The 19,268-nt window shown below is 35.9% G+C and overlaps 6 protein-coding genes across 8 annotated transcripts; 3 read left to right on the forward strand and 3 right to left on the reverse strand.

Annotated features, from left to right (window-relative positions):
* Positions 1–1,317: 1,317 nt before the first annotated feature.
* LOC132192427 (muscle-specific protein 20) lies at positions 1,318–5,612 on the forward strand. The gene is made up of 4 exons (XM_059612390.1): positions 1,318–1,477; positions 4,663–4,862; positions 4,927–5,047; positions 5,112–5,612. Exons 1-4 carry the CDS (start codon positions 1,472–1,474, stop codon positions 5,292–5,294), a joined length of 510 nt encoding a protein of 169 aa, XP_059468373.1. The 5' UTR covers positions 1,318–1,471; the 3' UTR covers positions 5,295–5,612.
* An 899-nt stretch (positions 5,613–6,511) lies between these two features.
* On the forward strand, positions 6,512–9,746 carry LOC132205911 (engulfment and cell motility protein 2-like). 2 transcript variants are annotated; one of them, XM_059635289.1, is made up of 10 exons: positions 6,512–6,729; positions 6,788–7,016; positions 7,095–7,163; positions 7,263–7,886; positions 7,951–8,211; positions 8,262–8,450; positions 8,509–8,660; positions 8,713–8,843; positions 8,890–9,036; positions 9,303–9,746. In XM_059635289.1, exons 1-10 carry the CDS (start codon positions 6,518–6,520, stop codon positions 9,311–9,313), a joined length of 2,025 nt encoding a protein of 674 aa, XP_059491272.1. In that variant the 5' UTR covers positions 6,512–6,517; the 3' UTR covers positions 9,314–9,746. The 2 variants fall into 2 exon arrangements, with proteins under 2 accessions (XP_059491272.1, XP_059491273.1); XM_059635290.1 differs by having other exon boundaries at positions 8,893–9,036; positions 9,303–9,655.
* LOC132205913 (TBC1 domain family member 22B) lies at positions 9,152–11,660 on the reverse strand. The gene is made up of 9 exons (XM_059635294.1): positions 11,468–11,660; positions 11,274–11,361; positions 11,089–11,216; positions 10,766–11,029; positions 10,575–10,714; positions 10,129–10,444; positions 9,891–10,073; positions 9,615–9,838; positions 9,152–9,525 (listed from the first exon to the last, which is right to left on the reverse strand). Exons 2-9 carry the CDS (start codon positions 11,342–11,344, stop codon positions 9,379–9,381), a joined length of 1,473 nt encoding a protein of 490 aa, XP_059491277.1. The 5' UTR covers positions 11,345–11,361; positions 11,468–11,660; the 3' UTR covers positions 9,152–9,378.
* A 203-nt stretch (positions 11,661–11,863) lies between these two features.
* On the forward strand, positions 11,864–17,538 carry LOC132205912 (tetratricopeptide repeat protein 39B-like). Of its 2 annotated transcripts, XM_059635291.1 has the most exons (14): positions 11,864–12,054; positions 13,099–13,184; positions 13,976–14,004; positions 14,453–14,560; positions 14,618–14,826; positions 14,889–15,121; positions 15,173–15,238; positions 15,320–15,340; positions 15,695–15,862; positions 15,923–16,086; positions 16,192–16,353; positions 16,412–16,632; positions 16,694–16,928; positions 16,980–17,538. In XM_059635291.1, the coding sequence occupies exons 2-14, from the start codon at positions 13,143–13,145 to the stop codon at positions 17,083–17,085; spliced, it is 1,764 nt and encodes a 587-aa protein (XP_059491274.1). In that variant the 5' UTR covers positions 11,864–12,054; positions 13,099–13,142; the 3' UTR covers positions 17,086–17,538. The 2 variants fall into 2 exon arrangements, with proteins under 2 accessions (XP_059491274.1, XP_059491275.1); XM_059635292.1 differs by lacking the exon at positions 15,320–15,340 and having other exon boundaries at positions 11,865–12,054.
* Positions 17,505–17,748, reverse strand: LOC132205915 (ubiquinol-cytochrome-c reductase complex assembly factor 6). Its single transcript, XM_059635296.1, has one exon. The coding sequence runs from the start codon at positions 17,746–17,748 to the stop codon at positions 17,584–17,586; it is 165 nt and encodes a 54-aa protein (XP_059491279.1). The 3' UTR covers positions 17,505–17,583.
* Positions 17,505–18,339, reverse strand: LOC132205914 (small integral membrane protein 4). The gene is made up of 3 exons (XM_059635295.1): positions 18,185–18,339; positions 17,894–18,054; positions 17,505–17,835 (listed from the first exon to the last, which is right to left on the reverse strand). Exons 2-3 carry the CDS (start codon positions 18,045–18,047, stop codon positions 17,759–17,761), a joined length of 231 nt encoding a protein of 76 aa, XP_059491278.1. The 5' UTR covers positions 18,048–18,054; positions 18,185–18,339; the 3' UTR covers positions 17,505–17,758.
* Positions 18,340–19,268: the final 929 nt, after the last annotated feature.

The raw sequence follows: 19,268 nt of genomic DNA on the forward strand, positions 1-19,268 counted from the left end.
TTATTGCATCCAAATTTGCCTGCAGTTTGATTAATTATGCAACCGCGATGGGCATAATTAATCTTCCAATACCTAGGCAATGCGGTTAGCCTGTGTTGCAATATTAGCACGGGATAATATGCTACTTAATGAGACCATGCGGTTGTCTAATTTCAGTAATTCCAAATATTGTCAACTAACTTCCAATTAATGTTGAACACGTTTAGGCAGGTTCTGTCTTCCCCTCCAATTACGTGTTGTGTTGATTGCCTAATTTCATAATTTAATATTCGCATAGGGGACTAACTACTATATAGCTAAGGGGAAACCTCAATATCACTGCGGCCAAAATATCATTTGCAGGTAGATGGGGTTTACACATTTTTATAAAGACACTTATGCGAAGAGAGCAATTTTATAGCAATTCAAAATTATTTATATTGTATTAAAAAAATAATAACTTTATTAAGCAAATAAAAAATTAAATAATACATCTCATAAAGTGACAAGAATTTTTTTAAATCGGCCAGAGTAAAGAATTCATTTTTAATATTAAAAATAAATGTAAAATTAAATAACCACAGGGATGGACAAAAAGTAGAACTGAACGAAAAAATTCATTTTAGTCAATTTTTGTAGCTTATTTATGAATAATTAAATAAAGAAATTTTTTAAATCACTAAATTTTGCTCAAAATATTGGTTGATTTAACTTTTTGTGCCCTTTTGCAATATATTTTTGAATGGGCACCAGAAATGGTTTTTTATGAGTGGACGTACTTAAGACTGGCTTTTCAACTTGAAATCACATAAAATAAAATTAGCAAGTTCATATTCATGAGCAAAAAGTTGACTTATTTTACTCTTTAGCAATCTATTTAGACGGTTTCAAAATTGAATTTTAACGCTATAGTTTCTAAATGTCAGATAAACGCGTTTAATAAAAAGTTGTATATTGAAGACCCAAAAATTAATTTAATACGCTGATTATTTCCCATCCCACTTAATTTTTGGCTCCGATTTTTTTGCAAAACTTTAAGAGAGGCAACTAATTTTTTTAAGTGTGCTCTTCCATGATAAAGTGTATATTAAACATAATTATAGGCAATGCTTTTGGGCGGTTTTTTTTTTGTCGGACACCATAGAGTGTGCCGAAGAGGAGGAGGTGCTTGCAGCGTTTGCGTTCGCCCAAATCGAAAATAAACCTCGTCCTCTGGAAATCCCTGCGGTGATGTAAGATGCTCAAGTTTAGACAAACGGGCGCTACGGCGTATAATATGCGATGCTGGAGCGCAGGCCATGGATAACGCATGCAACACGTATTTAAGCGTGCGGAGGGAGAGAGGAAAAGGGGTGAAAGGGAGAAAGAGCAAGCGTTGGCGGCCTAATGTTGGTGTTGGCGCTTGTCGCCGCCGTCTAGCGTCATTTTCACTGCCACTCGGCTGCAAACAACAGCTCAGATTTTTCTCGCCACTCCACTTGCATCGTCCAAAATGCCCGTGAGTTTGTTCACCCCAAAGAGACCCAAAACTAATTTTCTAATTAACTTTAATTTAAAGTTCAAATATTAGAGCTAAAATTGTGAATTTTATTTCGTTTGAAAGTTAATTTTTTGAAATTATATTTTAACTAACCTAAATGCAAATAAATCTGGATTTATGAAATTTTGAAAATTATAATTTAGTATTTATATAAACAAAAATTTATAATGCAAAATAAATATTTTCCTTACATTCTTCTCAATTTTAAATTTTTTTTGTAAATTTGTTTCAAAAATAATAATGATTTAAAAACTTTTGGAAAAATTACCCGAATTATCTATGTAATAATATAAATATTAAAAATACAAAATTTATAATAATTTTTTAGGGAGGAATAACCTTTTAAAATTTTACGAGGTAAAAAATTACTAATTTATGATGCTTCTAATCTGTCTACTTTAAATGTTTTTTAATCGTCAACTGATTAATTTTTGCATTGTATCGCGTGTCAAAGTGGTCCCTTTTTGTGGCTATGATGCATGTGTGTGTTAAAGTGTCACCAACACAACCGCAGAGATTGATCTGTATCTCTATCGCGCCGCGAGACATTTCAGTCTGTGTGTTGGATGCACCTGTCCACATCAGTCACTAGGTTTAATTCTCAACTCCGGCTCCAACTGACATTTGTAGAGAGAGACTTCACACGTGAAACCTTTTTCGAAGAAGTTCTCTGGAGCAACCAAAACATTTTCTCTCAATATGTTAAAATTTTTATTTTTAACCCTCTCAGCCGGTTCAAAATGAGAAATTTAAATATATTGTGCAATGATTTCGTCTTTCTCGAAATAGACTGGAAATTTATGTGCTTGTCCAGTAGAATGTTGAAAGAAATGAAAATTATAAAATATAGGGGAGCTTGGAGGAGAAATCGTCAGAAGTGGGTTATCCCTCTTGTTTTGAAACGGGGCTGAAGAGCTTAATACGAAATTAAATTGCTTCTGGCTCGGATATTGTAGAAAGTTATTTCTATTTTGGAAGTCGTTTGATGCAAGTGGCTAATTAGCCTAATTCAATTACAAAATTACAAACTAATTGCCGAGAGAAGAGCAAAGACTTATAATTGGCGAGAAGGAATTCGCTGCCATTGTTACGTTGGTTGTTCGAAGGTACAAGAATAAATAATTTCATTCAAGAAGTCGCCACTTTTGAATCCTTTGCCTACCACAATAAAATAAAGTTCAAGGACAAAAAGTTCGCACGTCCAATTTTAAAATTCAGTCGTCACACTGAAATCTATTTTAAATGCGTACTAAAAAAATGATAAATTTAAATATATGTATAAAACCTACATTTATTTGAATACATAAATGCTTTTAAAGTTTTGAGTTTTGACTGTAATTGATTGTATGAATTTTTTTAGCTATTGAAATTTAAATGAAAAAACAAAAACCTCATATCTGGTATACTTTAAATTTCAGATCTGATTAAGAAATTCAGAAAGTTTGAACTGTACTTTTCGGTACTTTTATTAAATCTGGAAATTTTTAAGCAGCCATAATCCAATAATCGATCAGACCGATCAGAGATGTGAAAAGCAATTATAATCTGGGCAAAGAGATGCAAATATTTTGGAGAGCTATAAATTTAGACGGAAGTTTAAGAGATAATTTAATTTGGAATAAATTTAGTAAATACCTCAAAATACAGAAATAACTCTAATTTTAGGGAGCATGGAAGACTAATTAAAATACGTCAAATTTTATTCGTGTTGCAGCGACTACTTGGCTGTAAGCGCTATAATTTTCATACCTGTGGCATGTTAATTGCCAAAAACGCCCCTGCGAAGCGGCAAAAGTTGCGTAGGTGCCGTTAGGAGTGTTATTTACGCTCGTCTGGCCTTTTTATCTGCACGGCCAGTGAGGTTGTGCAGGCGGCGAAATTTATACTCTTTCGGCCTCTGGCTCCAGACGAGATTATAAAACAGGATAGGACGCGGCGCTCATCCCTTTATCGCGCCGCCCGCACACAAAAATATGTATAATCTGAAGAGGAACGACGGACGCCTGGCCAATTGCGTCAGAGGGGAACGTTTGCCAATTTTTTCACTCGCGCCCGTTGGAAATAAAATTACATAACTGCTGCTTCGGGGAGTTAGTGTGTGTGTTTGGCAAAACTATTAGTGAAGACCAAACCGCAATATAACACACACACTCACAGGCGGTCGGTTTTGAGCTCTTGTTCGCATTTATGTCCAACTAGTATGTTTGGATCCTGGTGCCAAAAGAAAAATGATAGTTATTTCTCCAAAAAGTACAACATTTCCCTCAATTGCCTTACTTCAACCTTTCAACGCAGAAAATTAATTTTAGTGTACATATTAGCAAATTTTGTATTTCCACTATATTGAATTTCCTACAGTAGGCGGTGACAGATTTGCATAGTCAATTCTTCAAAGCCGCCAACCTCGGGAAATACTAAACCCAGTATTGAATTTTGAAATAGGAAAAAAATTAGGATTAAAGGAATTACATTAAAAAAGTTGCAGTTAAAAATTCAATTTTCTGTTTTGCACGGGTTGCGTATTACATTGATGGGCAATAGAAAATGAATTCGTTTTTTTTTTTTTAATAATAAAAATGTTTAAAGTAGTTTTGTAACGCTTATCGTTAGAAATAAATGATAAATAGTCCTTTTAGCCCCGTCAAGTCACACCGTCTCTTTCGAAACTTGAATACGTTAGACAAAATGAAAAATACTTCAGCGCGAGTCATTAGGGAAATTCAAGCATTTTTTTCTAGTTGGTGGAGAGAGTGAAGTAAAGAGCGGAATGATGTATTCTCAACGCGGCGTGAGGGCTGAAAATAGCGCCGACCGCTGTTCGCGCGCTCGTCTACTAACTTGCGTTCGAGCCGTCAAGTTTTAATTTACCAAACAACCCTTCGTCCTGGATTATAGTTTGAGCGTTTCGAATTTTAATGGCCGTAGAGCTTCAAAAGAGGGCTCTCGGCGCTCAGCACGCGCCGCCAGTTTTCTCTAAACAAACAGTGTTTTATTATTTTTTTTGCACGCCTCCACCAAATGATGCGTGGAAATTATTTTGAGCATGAAAGAGATTTAATATATTTCATGTGTGTTCTGCTTCAAAATATTATTCCGGAGTGAAATTTATTATTTAAAAAAATCCTGAATATATTCTATTTCAGCCTCGTAACAAGGAGCAGGAAGCTGAAGTTTTGCAATGGATCTTCAATGTGATTGGGGAACCAGTCCCTGCGGGACAGTACGAGGACATTCTCAAGGACGGCGTCGTCCTTTGCAACTTGATCAACAAACTTGCACCCGGCTCGGTGAAGAAAATTCAAACCAAGGGAACCAATTTCCAGCTCATGGAAAATATTCAAAGGTTTTATAATTTATTTAATAAAAAATAATTATCTATTAAAAAATTTAATAAAAAAATTAAATAGATTCCAACAAGCTGTCCGTAAATACGGTGTTCCAGACGAAGAGATTTTCCAGACTGCCGACCTTTTTGAGAGGAGGAACATCGCCCAAGTGACCCTTAGCCTCTACGCCCTTGGACGGATAGTAAAAATATTTTGTTCTGATTTCTGAGGAAACTCAATTTAACATTTGCATTTTTTAATTTTAGACGCAAAAGCACCCTGAGTATAATGGCCCCTCTCTCGGACCAAAGATGGCTGAAAAGCATGAGCGCGAATTCTCCGAGGAACAACTCCGTGCCAGCGAGGGCCATCTCGGACTGCAGATGGGCTTCAACAAAGGAGCCTCACAGTCTGGCCATGGTGGCTTTGGCAACGCAAGACACATGTAGAACCAATTTTCAAGCAAAAAAATACCAAAAATAATGTATATATATATAATTTTAATGGCTTTAATATTTAACTATTTCTATGTGCGCGAATAGTGACTAAACTCAATTAATTTAGAGCAAATTTTGTAAAAATCATAATCAAGGGGATTAGAAAATTTGTCTCAACGTATACAATTTTAAGTTTCAATTTGACAGAATTTTCAACGAATTACTGCATGAGTTTCTTTTTGTTTGCCTTTATTTATTTTCCACATTTATCGTCAATATTTTGTCTACAAATAATTAAGTGCCTTAAATAAATGTGATGTGAAAAAAATGACCAAATTTTATCATTTCACCTCTTATTTTAAAAATTTGCGAAAAGTGGATCGATTACACAATAAAAATTTATGGCTCTAAAAAATAAAAAAATATCCTCCTGCCAGATACTACAGGATTTTATAAATATTTCAAGCTAAAATAATTGGGAAATAATACGTAGAAATTTATTTCTTTAGCAAGGCTAAAATCAACGTAAAATCAGTAACTGGAAATTATACGTACATAAATTTTTCCGCACCAAAAATTAGCTTCTTCAAATTGTAGTTTTTTTTGGTCAAGATATTAATTCACTCGTATAAATAATTAGAGTAATCATATTGGTATTGAATTCAAAAGATAGCTTTTGAATCTTGTTTCAAGCAGCCGACAGAGACGTTATGCAACTGGCACCACTTGTTTGCTGTGTATGTTGCATACCTCACTTAAAGAGTTTCCTTCTTAATTCACATAAATTTCGCTGCATATGAATTGCACCTAGCATAAGTTTAAACAAATAATTAATTCATTTAAAATATTACCATAAATTTGCAATAATACAGACTTTTTGTGACAAAATAAAAGCTATTTTAATAAAAAAGATTTTTGAATCTTTTATAATATTGCAACATAAAATTTTTATTTTTCGCCAATAGAAATTTTAGTTGTTATATACGGTTATTTAACTTTACTTTCATTTTATTTTCTTATTTTTTTTACAGGAAATATTTTTTAAAGTTTTCCTGGTTTCTCCCTTCTTTACATGGAAGATAAATGAGAAAAATATTATGTTTTAAAATATATCATCCATTTTAGAGATTAGAAGCTTTGTTTGATCACCTTATCTTATTTAACCGTATGAGATAAAAGCCACGCCGAAAAGTAAAACTTGTGGCCTTTAGCACAGTGACAGTGTGAAATCAATCATGGAGGAGCAGCAGGGCTTGGCGGCTCGGTCCGCCGACGTTGTGTCCGTCGGTATAGAGCTCAACAAATCCATCCACTTGCATAAAATCAACCAGAAGGAGCCTCTGCAAACCGTGATCGATACATTGAGGGCCAACCTATATCTTCCGCAAACGCAAAATTACGCTCTGCAGTTTGACAAGCGCAACTGCTTTGTGACAGAGGCCAATAGGTTGTTATTTCATATTTTGATGGAAAAAAAAATATCATTTTAAATATTTTTAAAATAGGCACATGATTAAGGATGGTGATGTCTGTCTGTTGGTATACGCGCCTGAGGTATTGGTGACCACCATCCTAGCCAGGCTGAACGAAAAATGGGCTATGGCAAAATTGCTGGATTTTATAGGCGACTCCTCTTTAGTAGAAAACTTGGAGCTCCAGGATGGTGTTTCGAAGATAGTAGGAATTTTGCAGGATGACGATCTTTTGCCTGAAGTTCAAGAATTAGCTTTCCAGGTGAATAGCCCTTATTTATCATTTTTGAAAAAAGACAAAATAATTTATTTAATAACTATTTAATCAAATATTTGCCAGGTTGTGGCAGAGCTTTTGAAACAGGACAAGGTCCCATTAACTTGGATGAAGGATAGACTTCTAAATAGGGTAATTTTTTAACTAATATATTTTAATGATTTGTAATAAATTTAATTACAATTATTTTTTTCATAAAGATATAATTTTCACACAAAAAAATTGTGACAGGTGAAAAGTCAGGTGTCCGGAGAGTTTGTATCCTCAAATAAAGCCCTGGCTGCCTGTCTGCGAATTTCCGTAGCACTTCTAGAGCAGGGCGCAGAGCAAGACGACCCTGTGCCGTGGGAAGCGTTGGTCAATCACCTGGAAAATAGCTCTGCGGAAGTTGTCGGAGCTGCCCTGCGCCTTTTTAACGCCTACGCCGCCAAAGACAGTGTGCCTGAGCGAAAGGTGCTCCTGAGAGCACGCGACATTTTGGGCACTCGACTTCAGGGTTCTGGCTGGCCAGGTGATGACCTCGAGCGGCAGCTGACCTCCTTTCAGAGCAGACTGATGGTGCGGCTGGTGAAAAAATTTGAGAGCCCTGCCAACTCCGAGGACGCAAAGGTTCAGCGCCGCCTCAGCACCCTGACGCAAGGTGACGAAGGGCGCGAGCTGAAAGACACTTTTACCGAAACAACCTTACGTTTGCTGTCCGAGTTTGTGGTGCCACCAACCGAGTCGTCACCACCAAGTCTTTTGCTGCTCGACTGCCTGACACACAGCGTCCGCTGCCAACTGCACAACCTTTCAGACAAGTTTATGAACGATCAACCTTTTCTTCATCTTTGCCAGCAACTTGTTACAATGCAGGTAATGCAAAATTATAAAAAAAATTAAATTGCGTTCTAACTGCTAATATTATTTCTTATTTTAGATGGAAGCTTTGGGAATGTTGTCCAAAGACCATTCCAAATTCCATTTCCACCCAGTTCTGTTTTGTGAGAGAGCCTTTGAAGAGATGTTCTGTGCCTGCATCCGCACACTGAACAAGACTTGCAAAGAGATGCGAGCCAAAGGAGACGACCTTCCAAAAATATTGCGGGTGCACGCAAAGAAAATGCAACTAGCCTTGCAGACTAGACCTGTGAAGCTTAAAGAATATGAAGATGCTTTGAGCTGCATTTCTTATAATCAGGTTTTTAATTTTTATGAAAAATGCATGATCTCATTAACTAACCTTAAAAGGTTTGGGAGGTTTGGCATGAGGAAGAACAAATGAAGCAGGAACAAATGTTTCGAAACAAGCATTCCTTCCTTGAGTTAAGGGAGCAGCTAAGACCGCAGTATGAAGAAATGGTCAAACTCCAAAGACTGAAGGTCATGACTGCAGGAAGTACCTTCAAGAGGTATTCCTCAAAAGGTCATCATCTTATGGTATTTGCACGAATTTTAATTTTTATAAACTTGTTTAATTTAAAAATTTTCTCTCCAGAGAAGCAACAAAGAGCGTTTAGTGACTGTCAAGTATTCACCAAAAAACAAATCATTTTTATTCACTGACGCGGATGATGAGGACTTTTGGATTCATCTGTCGAATATAAAAAATGTCCTGACTGGGCAAAATTGTCCTCATGCCAAAATTCGGTTAGAGCTTAAAAGGAATATTAGTTCATTTACAATATTTTCTTGCGTCCAGGGTATCAAAACACAGCCCAGAGTTTGCTCTCTCCATCAATCTAAACATTGCCGACCCCGAGTTCCTCAATCTGGGCGCTGCTTGTGCTAAAGAGCAGGACTATTGGTCAGATGGAATCAGAATGCTAATGGGTGTGTAATGATGCAATATTCGTCCTACTTTGTTAAAGATTTTTAGCAGGCCAAAGCATGCAAAGTGAAAGCTATACAAAGGAATTGCAAGACTTGCTGGATATGCATTTAAAAGTGCACTTCCTAGGCTTGGAGGCTTTTGACTTCCCTGATGGTCCACCACCGGAGATTCCAGAAATACCATTGTTTTTAAGTAAGCTCTCTTTTTAGTATCTTTGCATTTAAAATTAATTTTAAACCAACCCAAGAATGTGTTTTAAGATTGGCAATATGATGCAAACAAAAGAGGAATGAAATCTTTGTTGGTTTTGTAGAAATCAATTATATATATTTTACTCTCCAACGAAATATACTAAAGTATATAATACACAAAATTTGAGAAAATTGCATTAAATTCGAGGCAAAAAATTAAACAGTTTGACACAACACGAAAGGATACTTATCTCTGATTAATCACAGATGTCCACTAAGTCCGCGGCTGAGCACTTTTTATATCAGAGACAGAGAGATGATTCGGAATCGTGGAACGGCGGTGTCAGGACGGGGCCTTCAGGGAGTTCTGCAGATGGTTCGGCGCTCCCGCAAACATGTACTTAAGTTTGTAGGCTTCAGCAACAATGACACTGACCTCGCTGTTGCTCCAGTTCGAAGTTGGCAGGTTTTGCAAAAGCAGCAACAAACTCTAAAAATATTATTTTAATATATTTTGTAGACTTTTTAAATAATAATATTATAATAATAAAAGAATTTGATAAATTTCGAGATAATTACCTGAAAATCTCTTTGTTCGAGAAGCTCTCTTCGCCAGTGGAGCAAAAATGCTGCACAGACGTAGAGTTGAAACATTGCAAATCCATCTGATTCGGCAAGATAAGTGTCCCAAAGTCTGATGGTGCAGTGGAGTGGCAGTTCTCTGGTCAAAAGGTTGTTCATCCAACGAAATGAGAACTGCAGATAATCTACCCCGTGGTGAATCAGGTGATTGTGTAAATCGACTAAAAAAGTTGCATTATAGATCTACACTTTGTTCATAAATTGAAAATTTACCATCATATCTCTGGATAAGTTCTTTTAGTTGATTGACCTTTTGTTGAATCCCTAATTGCGCAAATATGTAGTTGTCCTGAATTCCGTCAAGGAATTTAGAAAGGCACCAAAATGAGTCAGCCTCAAGAATTTTTCGTTGCTCCTCAGGAAGGCTGACCACGTCACAATTTTCCAAATTAGTGCCTGAATGAACAGAAGTTTTAAAATAGGACAAATTCTGAACAATCTCATTCATTACCTGGTGCAGTGACCTCTTGGAGGAAGACCATAAAAAAGGGTGTGACCAAGTCATTGATACCCTGGACGTATCCCGAAGCAGGGTGTCTGATGGCCCATATGAACAAGATTCGTTCGAACATTTCCTGGACGGTCTTCTGTTGGAAAAGAGGAATGAGGGGACTCATCCGAGGGATGTCTATGTGGATTTGGCGGTAGGTGTCTGCGTATATTTCATCCCGCTCCGTGTCGTAGTATTGGCTGACCAAACTCCAATAGTCCAGTCGCTTTCGTTCAAGTGCATTTTCTCTCCTCTCAAGACTTGCAGGCAGATACCCCTAAAACACAATAACAATAGTTTCTTTTTCTCTAAAATTTCTGAAACAAATGGAGTGGAAGATTGGTTATCTGAAATTCTTAAGTCTAGATAATTTAAATATTATTATTAATTGTAAAAAAAGCACTTACAGCAAGTAGTCGCCAAGTTATTGCTCTCACTTTAATTGGAATGCCTGACCAACTGAGCTGTCGAAGTCCATCCAAATTTAGTAAATTATCTTCCAGAAGCATGTGGAATTTTTCTACTTTGCCACTGTCACTATCTGTGGCTGCAAAAGGAACATTTTTAACAATTTCAAAGCATATTTATTTCCACCAACCTTCTCCTTCAGCCATGGATATTTGTAGGCCTTTTTTTGAAACAAGTAGCTGCGGGTGGCCTGGGAAGTGCCTGGTCGTAGGAGATACAATTGGCTCAATGCCTAAGGGATTGTCTCCCTTTTGAATAGCAAGCCGTTGAAGAGAGTCGGCCTTTCGTTCTTGTGAAATGGCAGGCTCCTTAGCTGCCTCTCTTGCTTCACTCCGGTGGCTATTGATGACACTGAGAGCGGCAGACTGGGCGACTTTTCTCGAAATACGAACATCTGCGTCAAAATATTAAAAATTAGAAATAATAATACATTATTATAAGTGAAAGGTCAACCTGAGTGCTCCAAAAATTCGTCATCTTCCTCGACCGCCCAGGCGTCATTCACACTATCCTGGAAGTCCTGGTACGAGGTTGAAGTCGCATGGGCCTTCGTTTTGGGTGCCTCTTTTTTTGGGCTAGGTCTGTGAAATGACTCGTTGGTTTAAAGTGAAATAAATTTTATAATAAATCTCACACACCTGCCAGGTACATTTTTTAAATTCTTTTTCCAAAAGCTGTCTGCGTTGCTTTTAGTTCTCAGTCCGTCCATTGCGGTAAAACACTCATCTGCAATTGAAATCACAATAAAAATAATGCATACATAATCCAATCATTCAAGAAAAAGCGAAAACAAACGAGGGGTGTGTCGAAAGCAATTTTGACAGAAATTCACCTAAAGTTAAGGTCGATTTTGTTGAAAACCAATTGGAATGTCTATCTGCGTCGTCAGTTAATTTGTTTAAGTAGCGCTTCAAGTCACTGGGTGTCGATTTACTTCGACAAGAAGCCGAAAATCTGGTCGGCGAAGCGAGACGGAGGGACCAAAACAAAAGGGTCTTGAGAAACGACGGTGACGTATGATAAGGTTCTTGCCAACACAACAGTCTAAAAAGACAAATTTAGTCTATATTTTTAAACGTGTAAATTGTAAAATTATTTAATTTAATTTGAAAAAGACCAATATTTAACTGATTTGTAATATTTTCAATGAATAAAATTGTAATTTAGGTACTTTTTAAAAGTCTTGTTACTTGGTTATGGTGGTTAATCTGCTCCGTGCGACGAGAGGCGCGCGCACATGTAAACACGGTCAATCAGATTACAAAAGATTAGTGCGGAGAAATGTCAAAAAATCTGTATAGTCAATAATTATTGCTTTCAAGCGCTTATCTTGAACGCTTTGCCCGCGCAAGTGGATCGGAAGACTCTCTTTAGCGAACGCTTTTCTCTGTGCAGCCATGAACTCTCTCCTCGGCACAGGTGAGTTTGATCAAATGCATTTTTATCTGACGTCCTTCATCGAGGGCGAAAAATTTGAGATGGCATCAAATTTATATAAGCCAGAAACTGAAGCAGGGGAATGTCAATTCGTAAAATGTGAACTATGCTGAATGTCTGAAATTTTCGAAATGAGAATCTGACGAATTCCTACAATTATTGAATTGTTAGAATTTCTTCCAAATCTCATGTCAGCTCTGCTTGATCGCTGTCAATAATTTTTCACATTGCTTTTTTTCTAAGTGATAATCGGTTTTGCAAGTTTTGGAGCTTCATAGGAAATAAACTGAAGTTTGTATTTTTCACAAAAAGTGGAATTTTTATACTGATATAATATATTTTTTTTAAATTTTTCTTTTATAACAAACAATTAATTGGTCTTATTCTTTGGATTACAACTAGAACGGATCCATACAAGTTTTATGGGACACAGTTTTTTTTTATGAAAAAATCTCTGGCAGTCGTTCTTTTACAAGCTTCATTCGACTGCTGAATGATAAGGAAATCAACTGTTTAATGCTCTCTTTCTGGTTTAACCTTTCTGCTCCTGTCTCCGGCGCAATAAAAACAGCACAGAAATAGTCCATTGTCAGAGGGCATCGTGATGTTTTTGTGATTTCGCGATAATTAAGGGCAGCGATTGCCGCCAAGATAAGAAAAAAATCTCACGCACGCATTTTTATTTTCCGTCTCCGGCCTTGGCAAAGAAGCTCTCAATCATTCCGACACTTGATATTTCCAAGTGTGCTTTTTGAAATCAGAAAAGGTTCGGTGGTTTTGAATTTTTTTTCCTTCTTTCGTTTATAAAATTTAGGATGTTTATCGCTCTCGGTTTTCCCGGCGTATTTTAAGGGAAGCACGTAATAACCACCGTCAGAAAAAATTATTTTTAGAAAAAAATATCATTCACAATTCACGTTGGGTTGAGCACTTTTGCGGCTTTTAGTTGAGCGGGGAAATCGTTCTCGCAGTTATGCAAGAAGCAGTTTTTTCACTGCGCAGCTGATTCTGTTCACTTTTTTGCAGAGTCTGTTTTCTGATTGCGCTTCCTGTGGTCTGAAGTCGCGAGGATGGACTTGGCGAGTGTGCAAGAAGCTCTGGAAAATGAGGAGGTGATTTTAAATTTTAAATAAACATATTAAAATTTCTTGTAAAAAAACGACTTGGTTTACAACTATATATTTCAATTTTTTCACTCAATTGAAAATTATTTTGAAACATATAAATTATAATTCTTAATTTAATAAAATTAAATTTTTTGCTATCTTTTGGGCAAAAAATCCTCACTATAATTTTTAATGCTAATCAATTAAAAAAAACAGCACATTGCACATTGTTATAATAATATTTAGGCTAATGGTTTGAAAATATGAAAACATGTTTAAATAATGATCATTTTCATTTTATTTATTGCACTGAATTTTGTAAAATAATTTAGTGAGTAGCTTTTTTTTTAATTTACAAAAAATATTCATCAAGTTTTTAAAGCCAGTTTTAAATTGCTCTACTACAAAAAATTTGAGTCCCAAAAAATGAAGTGCTAAAAATTATGGAATCTCGCTTCATTGTTTTTAGACTTTTGGGAGCACCCTTATCATTTTTCCAAACTTTGATTTTGGAGCAGCCTCTTGGCAATCACAATAGGATTGATTCTAATCTAATAGATCAATCAATTTTTTTCACTTAGCTTGTTCCTTTGGGAATCCCCCAGTCCCTGTGTACTAAAGTCTAGCACTTAAAAAAAAGTAGATAATACAAAAAGGGTCATTATTATGGCGGCGATAATATATGATTTTTAATCAAATTCCAATTTTTGCCCTTAATGACTGTCAAAGCACTAAAGATAAACTAAACAGGGCATTTAGAAGTCACACTTAATAATTATCACATTCACTTGTTTCAGTTCCAAGACGCTTGTGAAACCTTGACCAGGTGAGTGCAACTTTTATCCATATTTCTCGTGATTATCTTCTCCATTTTTTTAATATTGATTAAATGCAACAAAATGTTGTTTTTGGTTAATATGAAAAATTAATCAGTGCTGATTGTTTACTTGACGTTTTTTGATCTGCACGTATTGATTAATCGTGTTCCCGTATAGATAAAGTGTTAGCAGCACTTGAGCGATTGTGAAAGTCATTTTCTAATAACTCATTAGCTGTATTTCGTTTTTTTTTTTCAAACTTAGGCATCATTTGAGCTCTCGTCCTCCAATCAAATTCAAAAATTTAAATTTCTTAGTTAGGTCATAATATGTTTATTTTTTATCATTACAATAAATATCACAGTTGAAATTTGATAATTAAATGACTAGTGAGGTCATTGAACTCCAAATTTGTACAAGTTAAACAATTGCTTGATAAAAGAGCAATCTTTTTAGGCTGCCAGACGACTTGAGTTTGGAGGCAACCATTGATGAATCATTCGAAGCAGTCCACCTGTTCTTCAACAACAAATTTGATGAAGCTCGCAATCTCCTGCAACCCTTGTAATGAATTTTTATTTTCTGAATTAAAAAATTATTAAATAATTAACCAAACTTCAGGGCTAAGTGTAGCATGTACCATGCTCTGGGATTGGCCGTTTTCAAATACCTAGAGGCAATACTCACCTTTGAAGAGGAGCACATCAGTGTGGCATCCGACGCCCTCAAGAACTGCATAAATGTTTGCAATCAGTATCGAAGGAAAAATACTTTCACCGAGTCCCTTGGCAAGATGGTCAAGAAAACAAACTATGACTCTTATACTCCTGGTAATTTTTATTTCTATTGAATTCTTGATAAATTATAACATTTTAATTTTTTAATTTATCAGAGGAGGTGCATGCCGAGTTGTGTTACGCAGAAGCTCTTCTGCTGAAATCCGCCCTGACTATTATTGAAGATGAAACTCTAGTAAGTTTCATCAAGGCCGGACTGAAAATTCGCTCGTGCTTTGCCTCGTACCGCGAATGCAGTCACATGTTGAGCAGTCGAACATGGACAAAAGACTGTCACAAGATTCATTTCGAGAGTGGCGTTCGAATGGGAGTTGGAGGCTTTAATTTGGTTTGTTTCAAGCTTAGAATTTTATTACAAAGCAATAACTTTTACCATTAGATGATTTCCCTGTTGCCTGCGAGAGTGATAAAATTGCTGGAGTTCATCGGTTTCACTGGAAGCAAAGTAATTAAATATATTTCTCAATTATTGATGGTTTCAAATTATTAAAAATAATGTGTATGTGTTTTTGCTATGTCTGTGCAGTCGACTAAAAAGGACTTTAAGGTTGGTTTTACCCAAATGATCTGAATTTTGCTTAAAAGTGTGTTTGTAATTCTAAAGATAAGATTTTATCACTATCAAAATTCTAAAGATTGAAAGTTTTGGCACCTGCATTTTATTTTCTAATCACTTAAACTTTCTCCTTGTAGAAAATTAAGTTGGCCCAAGAGAAATGTACCCAATAATCATTCAAGGGACATCGGGTATTTTAAATCTTAATTGCCAGACAATTGATAAGCACTTTCTATCTTGTTCTCAATTTATAAACTTAATCATTTTGGATGCTTAAAATACGTGTTTAGTTTGAGTGACTATATATAACTTTGGCTATTTTTTAATCTCTCTAATGTTGCTCAGCAAATTGGCCTACGTGAGCTTGAGACAGGCTACAAGCTGGATAAGAGTTTGCGCCAAGTTTTGTGCACCATGACCCTCCTGGGCTATCACCTGATCATAGTCTTCACATTGAATCATGTTGAAGGCGACACTAAGTTGTGTGAAACTATTCTTCAGAAGGAGTTAAAGGTATATGTCGATAGCTAATATATCCACCAAATTGTATTAATGCGTTTATAAAAATTGCAGAAATACCCCAACGGAGTGTGGTTTTTATTCTTCAAAGGCCGGCTAGAATTTGTGAAGGGAAATATTAGCAGCGCCATTGATTGGTATACTAAGTCATGGAAATCGCAGGACTTGTGGCCCCAGTTCCACCACCTTTGCTTTTGGGAGCTTATGTGGGCCAATTGGTAATTAAAATAATTTTTGAATACTTAAAAAAAATTGAGGAAATTTTCTGTAAGGTGTAGAAAATTTTTAATCACCTTTGTTATTTTTTTTTTATTTGTTCACAGTTTGAATCAGGATTGGAGAACTGCTGCTTCATTTGCTGAAAGGTTGGTCCAGGAAAGTCGCTGGTCAAAAACTGTCTACATGTACCAAAAAGCCTCCATGCTGGCCATGTTGGGGGATAATCTTACTGCCGATGAAGCATACGAGATTGAAAGACTTATTCAGTAAGGATAAAAAAAATTAGTCTCAAGTCATTCTTTATTTTACATTTTTACATCACAGGGAAGCTCCCAAGTTCAAGCAGCGGATAGCTGGAAAATCCTTGCCCATGGAAAAATTTATTGTGAAGAGGTCGGAGAGATACTTTAAGCAAAAGAAGCACCTCGTTTTGCCTGCCATAGAACTGCTCTATCTCTGGAATCTATTCAGAATTCTCGGCAAAGACTGGAAGTTTGCAGAAAGTGTTTTTAGGCTCATAGAGAAAATGCTCAACGCACCACCAGGTTTGGAAAAAAATATTCGTGGAAGGAAATTTGTATTAATTTGCATTCGTACAACTTGCAGTTGCCACGGAGTATCTTGCCGACAACCGAGCTCTCTTACTGCTACTAAAAGGTGCTTGTTTGAGGCAAATGAACAAGCCTTTGCTAGCTGAAGAAGCCTTGCGCGAGGCCATCAGTTTCGAATCAAAAATCAAAGAGGATAACTTCATTGTGCCATATGCTGTTGTCGAACTTGCTCTGCTCTTGCTTGACCAGAAAGATAGGGAAAAGGCAGCCGCCTTACTGGAAGATGCCAAGTATGTGACAATTTATTTTCATTCATATTTTTTCCATCACATTTTGTTCAGGAAAAATTATACTGGATACTCTCTGGAATCAAGACTCCACTTCAAGATCCACTCTGCCCTGACGGAACTGTCTGAAAAGAGAAATGGCAAAACGGATTCTATGTAATAGCTAATTTTTGCTCTCCAAAACTCAGTTTAAATTGTAGGTTGCATTTTGTGTCAAAAGTTTGTTAAAAATTAGCTGAGAAAGTACTAATAATTTCTAAACCACTTTTCTTTTTTGTGAGCTTTCCATTCCAATATGAAGTAGTTCCTCTTATTATTTTTTGTTATAGTTACTTAAATTACATTTTCGCTCACTATTATCTTACTCTCTTGAGACTAATGGATATTTTTTTAAAGTGGAATTGCTAGTTGATCGAGGACTCACTTTGCCCTAGTCTAAACAATCAAAGTTAATCGCCTTGGCTGTTAAATTAATATGGTGTTTACGTCTGATTATGTGAAGTTATTTTTGTGATGGGGATCGCTCTGTTAACTTTTTCTTTCCAAAGATTTTATGGAAATGTTTAATATACTAAAGAGTTGTTCAAATAAATATATTAATATATTAGGAAAACATGATTTAATTACACCAACAAATTCATTTACATGGGCTATCTAATTATTTAACTACGAACTTCCTCCTTTCCACCTCCTGCTGGACCAATTTGTCAAGGTCTTGCAGAGGTCGATAGTAGTAGTGGACGCACTGGGAACCAACAAACATGGTCAGCAAGGCAGCTGCCGAGAATCGCACGTACTGTGCAAGAGTCACTCCAGCGGGCATTTTAAAAGTTTCAGGCTTTTTCCTTCTTTGCCTTCAGAATAATTTCATCAGCCAACTCTTGCACTTGTCGACGTTTATAAGTTCGGTCTGCAAATTAACATATAAATTTAGAGAATAAATATGATTCATAAAATTCAATGTGTACAAAAATTTGTTTCTCCAACGGTCCAGTTGATCATGGAAAATTCAAGGGCGGCTCCGAGGGCAAAGAAAAGTGGAAGAAATCTGTAAATGCCAAAGGTTTTCTTGCCAGGCCACTTATCCAGCAGCTTCTGCAGTCCTCGGTTGTACAGCTGCATTAAGTAGCTAAAAAATAAAGATAAGTGGTCATTAATAATAAAAACTTTCGGTTTCAAAATTATGTATGACGGAGACACAAATTCTTCCAAAATATTTTTCAAGAAAATTGAAACGAAGTTTTCCTTAATTATAATACCTTTCTTAAGAAGCTATAGGCATCATTTGCAAAATACCAGGGCACAAAAAATAGAAGGCGAATCAAAATTAGGTAAAAGTTAAGGCAAAAATTGCATCGATCAGATCAGATGTTTCTGCTGTCCTCCTGTTGTTTTGATTTGAAGTGAATGACGTGATTGGTAGATTTGTGTCCTGGTTCAAATTTAGCGCGCCAAAGCCACATTGCCAAAAAATTATTGCTTTTCAAAGAATATAATTAAATAGTTTTGTTCATTTCCACCCATTTTGACATTTATTTTTACAATTTTTGCTGTTTTTGTTAACAAAAATTACTTATTCTAAAATACCAGTACTTGGAATAAACTCTTATTGCTGGGAGGGGAATTTTAGATAAAACGCCACAAAAGCAAGAAACAATAGGGGGAAAAATAAAAAATTTTGCAACGAGCCGATGTTAGTCTCCATTATTTTTAAATTGAATTTTATATTATTTATGATGTATTTGTCACAATTTTTAAATATTACTTTTTTGCTTAAAAAATTAAAAATTTATAAAATTAAAGGACAGGCAGGTCAATTTAAAAATCGGCATGTTGGAACACTGTTGTTTAAATTTTAATTGTAATTCCTAGTCTGATGATAAGGAAGTTATTATTTATAGCAATAATTAAAGCATTAAAATTAATATTTATCTAACGATTTTTTATTATCAAAAAAAAATTATTTTGCGAATTTCTTATCACAATTTGTAAATAAATTAATTTTAAATATTACTTATTTTCCTGGAAAATGAATTTTAATTTTATACAGATGATATTAACATTTTCACATGAGTCTAAAAAAAATTAGCAAATTCTTAATAAAAATGCGTTGACAGCGCTTAACATGTAGCTGAAGCAAAAAAGTGTGTCAGCTGGAAATGATCATTATTTCGTCGAGCACCACAATTCGCTCCGCAAAACCGCCGAGGAAGTGGAGAATAGGGCCTAATTGCATGAGAGAGACCGAGGGTTTCGCTGTCTCTAGAAGGACCGAGACAAAGGGAAAATTGTTGCAATATATCGGAGAGAGTGCGGGAGTGCGACTGGGCAGCGAGACGCGGC

Source organism: Neocloeon triangulifer, unplaced genomic scaffold (assembly GCF_031216515.1).
Source record: "Neocloeon triangulifer isolate White Clay Creek 2 clone unplaced genomic scaffold, ASM3121651v1 ptg000003l, whole genome shotgun sequence".
NCBI classification, from domain to species: domain Eukaryota; kingdom Metazoa; phylum Arthropoda; class Insecta; order Ephemeroptera; family Baetidae; genus Neocloeon; species Neocloeon triangulifer.

Bases quoted from the DNA above. Each gene is read 5' to 3' on its own strand.
- LOC132192427 (XM_059612390.1), top strand. The intron at 4,863-4,926 runs GTTTTATAATTT...AAAATTAAATAG, and splicing joins CTCATGGAAAATATTCAAAG to ATTCCAACAAGCTGTCCGTA. The intron at 5,048-5,111 runs GTAAAAATATTT...TTTTAATTTTAG, and splicing joins TCTACGCCCTTGGACGGATA to ACGCAAAAGCACCCTGAGTA.
- LOC132205911 (XM_059635289.1), top strand. From the start codon at position 6,518: ATGGAGGAGCAGCAGGGCTTGGCGGCTCGGTCCGCCGACGTTGTGTCC. The intron at 6,730-6,787 runs GTTGTTATTTCA...TTTTTAAAATAG, and splicing joins TTTGTGACAGAGGCCAATAG to GCACATGATTAAGGATGGTG. The intron at 8,844-8,889 runs GTGTGTAATGAT...AAAGATTTTTAG, and splicing joins TGGAATCAGAATGCTAATGG to CAGGCCAAAGCATGCAAAGT.
- LOC132205913 (XM_059635294.1), bottom strand. From the start codon at position 11,344: ATGGACGGACTGAGAACTAAAAGCAACGCAGACAGCTTTTGGAAAAAG. The intron at 10,074-10,128 runs GTAATGAATGAG...CTGTTCATTCAG, and splicing joins CCAAGAGGTCACTGCACCAG to GCACTAATTTGGAAAATTGT. The intron at 9,526-9,614 runs GTAATTATCTCG...TAATATTTTTAG, and splicing joins TCGAACAAAGAGATTTTCAG to AGTTTGTTGCTGCTTTTGCA.
- LOC132205912 (XM_059635291.1), top strand. From the start codon at position 13,143: ATGGACTTGGCGAGTGTGCAAGAAGCTCTGGAAAATGAGGAG. The intron at 15,122-15,172 runs GTTTGTTTCAAG...TTTTACCATTAG, and splicing joins GAGTTGGAGGCTTTAATTTG to ATGATTTCCCTGTTGCCTGC. The intron at 15,341-15,694 runs GTTGGTTTTACC...AATGTTGCTCAG, and splicing joins CGACTAAAAAGGACTTTAAG to CAAATTGGCCTACGTGAGCT.
- LOC132205915 (XM_059635296.1), bottom strand. From the start codon at position 17,748: ATGCCCGCTGGAGTGACTCTTGCACAGTACGTGCGATTCTCGGCAGCT.
- LOC132205914 (XM_059635295.1), bottom strand. From the start codon at position 18,047: ATGCAGCTGTACAACCGAGGACTGCAGAAGCTGCTGGATAAGTGGCCT. The intron at 17,836-17,893 runs GTACACATTGAA...GTTAATTTGCAG, and splicing joins CGTTGGAGAAACAAATTTTT to ACCGAACTTATAAACGTCGA.